This window comes from Cyphomyrmex costatus, unplaced genomic scaffold (assembly GCF_001594065.2).
Source record: "Cyphomyrmex costatus isolate MS0001 unplaced genomic scaffold, Ccosl1.0 scaffold1047, whole genome shotgun sequence".
NCBI lineage: Eukaryota > Metazoa > Arthropoda > Insecta > Hymenoptera > Formicidae > Cyphomyrmex > Cyphomyrmex costatus.
Window position 1 is genome coordinate 11,222 of NW_017275005.1, and position 12,324 is coordinate 23,545.

The 12,324-nt window shown below is 32.5% G+C and overlaps 1 protein-coding gene across 1 annotated transcript in view; it reads left to right on the top strand.

Annotated features, from left to right (window-relative positions):
• The first annotated feature begins 7 nt into the window (after positions 1-7).
• The window catches only part of LOC108774027 (uncharacterized), a 53,730-nt gene continuing 41,413 nt past the window's right edge, over positions 8-12,324 (top strand). Inside the window, exon 1 of the mRNA XM_018540036.1 lies at positions 8-333. Coding sequence (XP_018395538.1) covers positions 331-333 — 3 coding nt within the window. The 5' untranslated portion in view covers positions 8-330. The remainder of the gene's footprint in view (positions 334-12,324) is intronic.

A 12,324-nucleotide genomic window follows, 5' to 3' on the forward strand; every position in this document is an offset into this window, starting at 1 on the left:
AGAGAGAGAGAGAGAGAGAGAGAGAGAGAGAGAGAGAGAATCGGAAACCAAGCATATAACAGTCATTGATTCGGAGGTGATCAAGGTGGGCTGGTGATCGATCGATCACTAATATCGGGATCGGTCGATCCGGAATCGAGGAGAGCGAGAGACGTGCGATCTTGGTCCCAGGGTTGCTTGGATGACACTAGAGTGCTACACGTTGCTGATCGAAGAAGAGTCAGTGTACGGTGGTCTTAGGACATTCGGTATCCGCTGGATTCCAGAAAGACTACACGGAGTCGCGGAAGACTTACGATAGATCATCAAACTCGAAAGCAGTCGCGTTATATGGTACGTTACAATCACCTGTCATGATAGATGTTGTGTACTATGTAGATGGATTTAGGATATAGCGGAAGACAAGTAGGAAGGATCGAGCAAGTGTTGAAGTGTTATTTGGTTTCGTGTAACGAGCCGGAGCGGTACTTGCATGACAACAACGAAATGTTGAACGTGACTGATCGGATTCCGTAACTATAGCGAAGTCACGTTTCTACGTTTAACTCTTAACGAGAACATGCGGAAAATGTATGTTTCTTTTGAAAGCGCTCCAGGTGTATCCATACGAACAATAAAACTGGAAATAAACTAAAAACGACGAATTGCAATTTTCACGTATCGAAAAAAATTGGTTTCCTTATTTCCGGAATTTGCCTCGAAATATCACATTAAAAGTTCGAGTCATGCATATTTACCAGATAAATTTATAGAAATTGAGTGGAAAATTATCAGGAGTGTTGTTTATTAAAATGCACATTTGAAATAATAAAAAACCGCGTAAATTTACATTTAAAATGCAAAAGCATTTATCAGGAATAAATAATCACAGTCACAAATTTGTGAATTAATAATGATAACAAAATAAATGTATTTATACAAATCTTATATAATAATATATTTGTAATTTATGTAAATGTAAATGTACCTATATTTTACAAATGTGTTGTTAGATTTTTTTCATATTAATAAATTAAAGATTAAAATATGGTAATATTAATTTGATAAAAATTTTAATAAACAGTTGTATCTTCCCTTATAATTTTTTTCACTTCTTTATTCGTTATCGTTGAAAATAGAAAAATCGAATCTCTAACGAGCTCGTAGCTCGTTATAAATTTTACTACGATATACTTTCTTACGGTCGCGTTGGCGCGTGGGAAATATACTATACTACGTTTTCGCGTTGTTTTCGATGATGTAACTGCGTGGCGACGACGATGAGACGGTTCGTAAGAACGTGGGACTCGGTATGGCGCCGAACGGAATTTCGACGTTCGCATATAGAGCACACACGTTTTCTTCACTGGAAAAATCATTGTCTTAATTAAAATCCTACAAGTCTTCTAATTAAGAGAAAATTGAGGAATCGTTGGGGGAACGAAAGAGATGACGTGATGGTTGAGCAATATCAACATGGTTCTATTCGGTAACAAGTCCCGAAGTAGTAACTATTCGCGTGCAAAAAAGGTCAGGTATCGAACCGCGAAAAGACGAGAATTCGGTATAGACTATCGTTAGCTAAATCTCGTTTCGTCACCTATAAATTATGATTCGGTTAAAAAGTTAATTAATTGAATGCCGATGTAATTAATTCTTTTAAGCTTGATGACACCGTGGTGATTTTAATTAATTACTTTCATTAGGGACGCTCCGTTTTATTCTAGATCGCATAATTTTAACTGACTCTATTTACAACATGATAAACAGAGAACAAGGATCAAGTAATTATTGTTAATTAGTTTTTACATATACGGCCTGCGTCGCATCATATTTATTATAACCCGATTTTCTATGTTAAGTTAAAAGATATTAGTTTCATAAAAACGGATATACCTATATATACATATATAATAGTTTCATAAGAACAGAGCTTGCTGTATGTTTTTATTACTTAAGATACTAAAATCTTTTATTCTTGACTTGTCAAAATCGTAAAAATTCATTCTTTCATCTTCTCTTCGTATATCTATATCACGACAGAGAAATACTCGAAATTATAATGCTTTCGAACACTGGCATGTGACGCGAAAATCTCTCACATTGACGTTTATTAAGTCGATTCGGATATCTTTCCGAAGGATTTCCATATGGTTCTGACAATATGTAACTTTTGGAGGAATAATTGATATTGCCAAAAAAAAATTACTCCAGCGAATGTGAAAAAATTAATAAAAATAAGTCGAACTTTCAGTGTCATATTCATTCAGCTATATATATATTTGTAAAAAATTAATTTTTCTTATAATCATATGGTTTAATTCATTATATCGATCAACTAGAAAATGAAAATCGTTCTACGTTCAAAATAGCTAATCAAACGACGCGGTAGCGTCGCGACGCCAAGTGCATAAAATAAAAATATAACCGTTTGACATGATGACATGATACTTGATGCGTGTATATGTTCATGTCGATGTCAAATTCACGACGCTACCACTAGCTTTATCTCGAGTTTTCGCATCTTGAAACTTTAGATTAAAATTACTCAGAATTTAAAAGCACAATCAAAAATCTAAAAACACTTTTATTATATAATGTCATCGGTATCTTTCGATTGCGACCAGTCCGAATAAAATTGGTGCAGCCGATATCGAGATCTAGAGACCGAGTCCCGAAAAGGGTACGTTTCAGTTATGTTCAGACGTACGTGTGACACATACATGTATTTTTCAATCGTACGTGTAACACATACATGTAATTGTAATTCAACTGCTTTACTTGAAAAGACTAGTATAACAACGACCAAACGTGTACTTATTATTCAATTATTATTATTTAAAGTTAATAATGAAGAAGTTATAAAGATTACAAATCTTAATATTAAATCCATACCTTCGTCAAAAATTTGTATCGGTGATAATATTTATAAAGTTAATAGTGCGATTCTTCATCATGGTAAAAATATAGACGAAGGACATTACACAAATTTATTGCGAGCTAAAGGTACAAAATGGACATCCATAAATGATTTAAAAGTTGAAGTATGTAAGTGGCCACGAAATGCAAAGAGCGCGTATATATTTTTCTTAGAACAAATCTAAATTAAGTACAAATAAACTTAAGTATAATTAAGTGTCAATAAATACAATACGAGTACATCTTTAATATTAAATAAATAGAAATTTACAAAATAACTATTTTAGAAACAGAATCTGTATTTATTTTTAGAGGATTTAAATTTCCTACATTATTATCACGTTTTCATAATTAACAAAAAGCAGTGAAATCCCAAAAAAAAACCTTTTTTTAAAAAAAGAAAAAAACATACGCCAAGTGCATATAAAAGATACTGAACTTCTTGATCAAAAACAGATATGAGATAAATATAATTGACCAAGTGTATTCTTCATTACGCCAGTCACATAAGACAGACCGAAAGTGACTATAATTGTCAACTGGATTATAGTGAAGAAAAAACTTGGCGTGCCCGGGTCGCATTAAAACGCAATATTCTAGAACCTTGGTTCTATCGCAATATTCTGCAGTATACACAATATATGCGAAAACAATTCAACAAAGAAAAGATGTTAATAATTGCTTACTGAACATATTATAATACTTAGTTGTGAATATATTTTCATGTCCCACAAATTATATCACTATATAGTGAATGATGATACTAATTATATCACTATATTATACGTGTATATTATACGTATATATTATACGTATATATCTGTATACATATGTCTGTTATTTTTATATTTTAATTTATAATGCAAATACTATGTTGAAATAATGTTTTCACTGAATACTGTTTACAATTAATGCGACCCGGGCACGCCAAGTTTTTTCTTCACTATAATCCAGTTGACAATTATAGTCACTTTCGGTCTGTCTTATGTGACTGGCGTAATGAAGAATACACTTGGTCAATTATATTTATCTCATATCTGTTTTTGATCAAGAAGTTCAGTATCTTTTATATGCACTTGGCGTATGTTTTTTTCTTTTTTTAAAAAAAGGTTTTTTTTATGGGATTTTCAATTTTCAAATGATGTTTACCAACATATTAAAGGTTGATCGATCGATTGTTATGCAGCTTTAGTGATTAATAATGCAAATTTTTGTGATATTGCATTTTTATATAATTTTTGCTCATAAAATAGAGCAAGTAACACTTTGAAAATAAATATTAATTCTAGAGCGTAATGTTTTCTTGCAGTCAATACTCATAAAAAAGTGCAGTATCTCGTTTCTGTGAGATGTCGTCTTCATCAAATCTCATCGGCATCAATCTCGAATGTTGACATAAAAGTGCAACGGTTCCACTATCACACATGTCAGTGACACGCGCAATTCTCGCTGGAAATAATACGTGCATACTATGAATGCACAAACGTCCATTATATTGGTTATATCGAATGCATCAGAACATGCGCGTTTCTCTTCGATCAATATAATTTTTCAATAAATATGAAACACTGTGACGTTTCAATAAGAAAAACTTAAAAAAAGTTACATATAGTAAAATTTATCATTCAATATTAAAAATTTCAAACTAATTGTAATAAGAAATATATAACTTAGTAAAAAGAAATTTACGTTTTAATGGACATTAATAAAAACATTTAAGGGGTAAAGGGGCTACTCTAGAGCACGAAAAATAAACTTAACTTTATAAATTTTTTTCGGGAATGTAATGAAAGAAATAAAAAAAATGTATTTTAAGTTTTTTTTTGTTGTACATACATTGAAGTGTAAAAAAATATTTTTTTATAGTGATTTTGTTACAAAATGGTGGCGCTACAGTTCTGCAATGGTAACGTCTTCTATATGTAGCGAATAGGGGCGTATTTGTTTATAGGTCGGCACGGCCGTTCGTACGCACTCGCTTCGCTCGTGCGCTCGTGCCCGGCTGCGCTATAAACAAATATGCCCCACTGTTACACAATGTACTATTTCATTACAAAGTGCTCGTCGTAATGTGTCTATACTGAAACGTTTTTGCGCAGAAGAGTGGGATAGAGAAATAACTCAACGGCTTGAGGTATTGGCTATTTCCCGCACGCAAAAGCGTTGAGGTATAGGGCACATTGCACGCGTAATGAAAAAATTGTAACATAATGGAAAATAGAAAATATACAGATTAGCTACAATTTTGTATTAAATTTATTTTGTCACATGCAAATACAAAAATTGTGACTCTGTGAAATAAACGCACAAATAAATTTTATTAATAAAAAATAAAATATTCATCTACAACGTTTTAAATTAAATAATTATAATACATTAAGAGTAACTTGTTATATACGGTTATGAAATTATACTATAAAATTTATTTCGTTATTGTAGTATTGTATAAAATAATATCAGGAGACGCGGTAGTGTCTCCGACCATGTTCAAAAACTGAAAGACACTACAAGTTTCTTATTCCGAGCCACCAAAGTCCATTTTTGGGGGGTGCATAATTACTAAAATATAAAAAATTTTGAATCGAACGTTATATGTCCTGAAAGGTGGCACGGCCACGAGTAATTTGAGCCAAAAAATTTTAAATCAGTCAAGCCATTCTGGAGATACAAACGGTTGAAAAGTGGTGATTTTAATGAAAAATTAAGAAACATCTCCTCCTTCTTCTTCTTTTTCTTTTCCTCTGTCCGCATTCAAGGCCGTATTAAAACTTTCTAATATCCCCTCTCACCTTTCACTCACACCTTCACCATCTTCGACCGATCGCAACCCCTCACTCCTCCCCTCTCCTTCCCTCCCCCACCCCCCACCCCTGCCACCCCTCTCTTTTGCCGTATTTCACTCTCTTTCGTTATATAATATTTTTAAATTATTTTTTTATATATTTTTAATATATTTGTTCTCTAAAAAGTAAGTGATATCCGAAAAAATCATATCATAGAAATGAAAAGTTTAAGCCATGTTCAAAAAAGAATACTCAAAAATTTAAACCTTTTTATCTAATAATAATATATTACTATGAAAACTAACTGATATATTATTAATGAAGGTGCCAGTACAAAGTGAAGGTACATAAAGTGTATGCAACTTTCGGCCGATTTTCGAATCGCCTCTGCCTTCCGCTGTCTCCCTCATTTCACCGCACCGCCCCGCGCGCAGATCAAATGTCGCTTGAGCATCGTGCGGCATTTAGACCGCGCGCGGTGAGGTGAGGGGGACAGCTGAAGGCGGAGGCAATTCGAAAATCGACCGAAAGTTGCATACACTTTATGTATGTTCACTTTGTACTGGCACTTTTATTAATACAATAATATCATATAATTTATAGTTATTGTAAATACAATTTGTTCACTTTACTTTAAACATAAAATATTTGTCATATAATATTCTGGTAAAATTATTTAAAATTACTATACCTTTTAGATTTTGTTAATACTGCAATATTTTACAGCCTTAAACAGTTTATCAATTGATTTAAGACAAGTTTCTTAGAACAATCTTTTAGACTCATTTATTACAAATTATCTCTGTCCCTATTTGTACTATATTATTTGTAGAAGAACACTCTCTAATTGAACTATCTGGTGCTATATTTTTTCCGAGTGGCTTTATCCCTTAAAGTTAACCATTTTCTTGTTGATTTTCGATTTCTGACTCTTGAAATCCGTTATAAAATTTATAATTTGCAGAAAATACTGATCCCTTGCATACATTCTGTTGCGTCTGTGTACGATTTAAGTGCCATAAGTGCACAGTTTATGAAAATAATGACGAGTGGTCGAAGCATGTCGGAAAATTCGAAATGTTCGTGACTAATGGACCTCACTGAGTCAGCAGTATTTTTTGGGGTTACACGCGAAATGTTTGACTCGTAATATATCTCAAGTTACTTTCGGACTCCATATTTTAAAATTAAAATTTTATATACATATATGTTAAATTATACAATAATATAAGAAATTATAAATTATAATAAAACATGAATGTATTATATAATAAAATTAATAATATTGAGAAAAGGCTCGACAATAATATATAAAAATTAAATTAGTGTAACGGGCAATGAGCCAAAACAAAAACAATACACTTAAAAGAAACAAAGACAGTATATTAAATTAAAGAGATAAGTAACAAAACATAAGTAAAACAAACGTTTCGACGCCGATCGAGTCATTTTCAATGTTAACAAAATTTTCAAATCTTAACGAAATTATTACAATAAAAAATTCTTAAAAATTATGCGATATGTCCGGATACTTGAAAAAATAGTAGTTAATCGTCGAAGTCGTCGAATAAAAATTGTGTTTGTCCATTATTTAAAATTTGGTAGTTAGTCATTGTTGTGATAAAAAACGGTGTTACAATAATCAATATTATCTAAAAAATTGTCGCATTATAAATAAAAAAGCAATGAAGTTAAAAACAAGTTCGTTGCTATGTGTAATAATTAAAATAAATACATTGTCGAAAGAAGAAATATCTTAAAATCGAATGGAGCAAATTTTTGCACAGAATTGACAGACGATGTTTATTGTATCAAATACCGCAGCACAATGGTAATAAAGAATAATGAAACCAAAAGTTCGGTAAAACTGGAAGGGAAAAGTATAGCGACTAGGAAGGGGAAAGAAACCGTATTATGTTGGAATATGATTCTGGTAAAGAATCCGTATCATTTTGTCTATTTATAGAATGTTTTTATCTCTTAATATGCACTATTTCCGAAATCAATCTTTTACTATAGGAAGGTTCTACATCTAAAATTTTTGCATTCTCCCAATCAAAATTATGGTTCTTTTCAATACGATGATTTGAGATAGCAGAGGGAGACTTCACTTTTTTATTGATGTCGGAAACGTGCTCATATGTATGTACTCGTGTTCTCAGTTGCCTTTTCGTTTGGCCAACATAGCAAGTAATCCGTGGGTAATCACAATTAAAATGGAATCAAATTATTAAATTACACTTTTGAATTTTTAAGAGATTTTCGTTTTTCAAAATCGATTTCAAAGGTATTTAAATCATATTACCTCAAAAATGAGCAATTTATGTATTCAGAAACAGAAAAGAACGGAATAATAGATTCATGTGGGTGCTTGTGGCAGAAAAGTGCGCGAGATGTCAAGGGGCGTATCGATTGCCGATTCCACTGCAAATCTTTTGTCTGGAAGTCGATTGTGTATCTTGAAAATTACAAAAATGAGCAATTTATTAGGAATCAATCGATAAAATTATAAATATTCTAATAAATTCGTTGGTTTTTATAATTTGCACTTTGTTTCAAGATACACAATTGGCTTCCTGGTGTCCTCGTGAAATAATCTCAAAATAAGATATCTAGTTTGAGGAAAGAGACAATAAAAGAATTGACATTTAATTTAAATCAAACGTAACTGGGAACGTAATGTTTGGTAACATTTACAATGATCGTTAGTAATTGTCACGGTAATCAATCATTTTGTTAAGGATTTGAATAGTGTCAATTTTATACTAACAAAGAATGTAATGAAAAATCATATAATTGCGTCATAAATTATCTATCGTCAATGAAAAACGCATATAATCAACAATTTCAACTTTCTAAAGGAATCGAACATTCGAAGGGTTTATCCCGACGATAAATGAGTATCTAGCAATTGGTGAGTATGTTTATCGGGGTCGGAAAAGAAATTCGCCGTCGTAAATTTATCGTCTTATTTACTCGCATCAGCGACTATGTTTGTCGGCGAGTATCGAATGCGAGAGCTTCGATATACAGGAAAAAATAGTCCGGATATATGGGCAAGTAGATCGAGCAGGATGGGGCATATATATTCGTTCGATGTCCCGCGATTTTCGCAGAGGACGGGTTTCTTCTGACGGTGGTGGGGGAGGAGGGGGGGGGCGACGGGTTAAAAATGCCAGTTTTTTGCGCGCTTTATTTATACCTGCCTTGTATCTTATGGACGCTAGATTTATCACCGGCTCTTGTTCCGTGAGAAATACCGATATGTGTATGCCGAAGCATTCATTTCACGCTCATTCTTATATTTGTCCTTCCCTTCGTCTCATTCGAAACCGTGAGCGAATTATTTTGTCGGAATTCTACGCTGATTCATGCGCGATTTAAATCATTAGGCTACGGAATCTGGTATGTACGAGTTCATGGGCAATTATGCGAAGCGGATCGAGATTTATGCACGATATTGTGCCGCTAATCCAGTCATCGTGTGAGTCCCTAATAGGAAAGAGAAAATTACACGGTGTATTGAGATAAATGGCTAAAATTCTCCACTCTGTAATTTTTATCCTCCGTGGGTAATCACAATTAAAAAAATGTTTTCATATTGCGTTATAAATATTTATTTTATATAATAAGATGAATTTAATGATATATCACGTAAATATGAACACTGGTAGTTTCTAATCTCTTTTGTACAAAATGTTACATCCATGTATAATTTTATTATGACGTTATTATATTGGGATTGAGATACAATTCACTCGCACATACCACACGAATATATACACACTAAATACTTTAATTCTCGTAAAAATGTTTCTTATCTTTATTATTATATTTTATTACACCAAGATCGAGAACTAGCAGCGCGAAGTGTTTTTACATAAAAAATTTTTTTATTTAAATAACTTTTTTTTATTGTCATGCTCCTTCTTCTTATTTTTATTTTGAACTCAAACACTTGATCTTTAAATAATTTTTATAATTTTTTCATTGTTTTTAAATTAATTATGATATAATTTTTTTAAAGAAGAATTAAATTACTTGGTTTCGAATAGGAAGATCTTCTAATAAGAATACAAAGGCATATACTTAGGTTTCATTGTATGAAGATAAAGATAGTACACCACATGGGTTTTACTTTTTAATTTAGTAGAATTTAAATAATAATACTATATTAGTTCTTAAAGATTAAAGGTACCACTTGTGTTTTAGTTTTTAATTTGGTAGAATTTAACTTGGCGCCGACTGTTGATATCAAATCTTGTATACAAATGATAAATATCATTAAAATTAAGTAATAAGGTAGAAAAACTTGGCGCCGACTATTGATATCAAATCTTTTATACAAATGATACATGTCATTGATTTAATTAAATAATAAGGATAATACCACGTCGGTTTTTAAAGATTAGAATTTAACTTGGCGCCTACTATTGATATCAAATCTTTTATACAAATGATACATGTCATTAGAATTAAGTAAATAAGGATAATATCACGTAGGTTTTTAAAGATGGTTCTACTAAACAGCAAATGTGATTGGTCAGTTTCACAGTCGATTAAGTAATTGACGTTGGTGAAACTGGCCCAAATGGTTTTCTGATCAGCAGCACCCACTCTTAGCGCTTTTTTCTACCTTTTTTTTAAAAAGGTAAGTTTATATACACATACAAATGATACATGTCATTAGAATTAAATAAGTGTAAGAATGGTACCTCTTAGATCTTTAGAGATAGAATTTTTAAAGACTAGTAAATTAAACGATATATTTTATGGGAAAAATCCATATTATACGACAAGATAGTGAAATAAAATGAAAAAGATGAGTAGTGTGGAAGGAAGGAGGGAGTGGAAAAGGAGGGAGGATGTGCACTGTATCGAAGTTAGTATAAATTGTATATTTACATAGATATTTTAATATCAGTTACTTTCGTGATAATATATTATGTTAAAGTACAGATGTATCAAAAATATATGTAAAAAATGATTTAAAGAATTATTTAAAAATATATTATACATATATGAAGGAGAGTGACAATGATGAGTAGTGAGGCGAGTCGGAGAGAAAGAAGGGTAGAATTTAACTTGGCGCACAAATGATACGTGTCATTAGGTTTAAGAAAATAATAAGGTAAAAAAGACAACAGTTTCCTTCTCTTCTTCTTCAGTAATACCCAACAGTTCCGAACTTACGTCTGATTTGACTAACAATAAGTCTAACTGAAACATGAACTTAAATACCTCATTATGTATGCCAAGATTTTTTATGGGTGTCTCAGAGCACCCGTCTCACCCTTTTAAAACGTAGGGATAGGCTTGTACAAACAAATTGTTCAGACGAAATTTGTAGGGTTTCGAGGGATCTATCTGATGGTGACCTTGACTTCGACCTTGGGCATAAATCAAGGTCAAAGTAGTGTTTTTCAAATGTAAACCCTTAAATATGACTTCAGCAATGAAAAGAGCGGAAAATTTCACGTTTAAATACGTTACGAAGTCAAGGTCAAAAATATCCCTAGAGATCATATTAAGGTCAAGTTATTCCGAAGCAACCGTCCCACCCTTTTAAAACGTAGAGATGCGCTTGTACAAAAAAATTGCTCAGACGAAATTTGCAGGATTTCGAGGGATCTGTCTGATGGTGACCTTGACTTCGACCTCGAGGTCGACCTAGGGTATAAATCAAGGTTCAAGTAAAGATTTTCAAGTGTAAAAGTTAAATAATCGGTGCCGCCTGTATTAGCGTTACCCGAGGTGTACCACGTGGAGGTCACAAGGTCGGACTTACACCTCTTCGGGATCCTTTTTTAAGGTGGTTCCCCTTGCCGTCACCTTCATCGGGGTGCTTTTATAAGGTGGTTCCCCTTGCCGTCACCTTTGTGTATTCGCATGTTGTTCAGTCTCGATGTTCGAAATGTTCGCCACGTGCATTTATACAGGCTGTTACCCTGCGTTGGAAATCATCGGTCGCCCGACGAATTTCGGCAGAATCTAAAGACTGAATGGCTTGTCGAATTCTGTTTTTCATGTCTTCTGCAGTCGTAGGTCGTTCGCGGTAAACGAGGTCTTTTATTGTTCCCCACAAATAATAATCTAAAATTGTAAGGTCCGGTGACCTTGGTGGCCAATTATGTGGACTACGACTGCAGAAGACATTTCGAATTGCTAAAATCATAATTTCCTTTATTCTTCTGACAACTGTCTTTTACACACAATGTATCTCTGGTGTAATAATATAATAATTTTATTAAAGAAAAGAAAGTTGCACTTGGGCATCTGAAATTTACGTAAGTTAGATATACCTTCATGTTTAGTTTGGTTTTATTTATCCTCTAATTAAATCTTAATTTTATTAATAATTCCATAGAATCACGATGCAGAAACAGCTTTATTTGACAATTTTCTTTCCTTTATTTTACAATTGACTAAGAGAGAACATTTGACATCTGAGTTATAGCTCATAGATTATTGGATTTGTTATATGTTTTTCGATATCTTTATGTATTTGAGACTGAAGAGGACTGCAGTAAGCGTCGAAACGTTTCGTATTTAATTCTGAATTTTTTATAATAAATTTGTCAACTGATAAATTGTTGCTTGTTTATATCGAATATTAACACCTTACTTTTGTTGTTTTTTTATA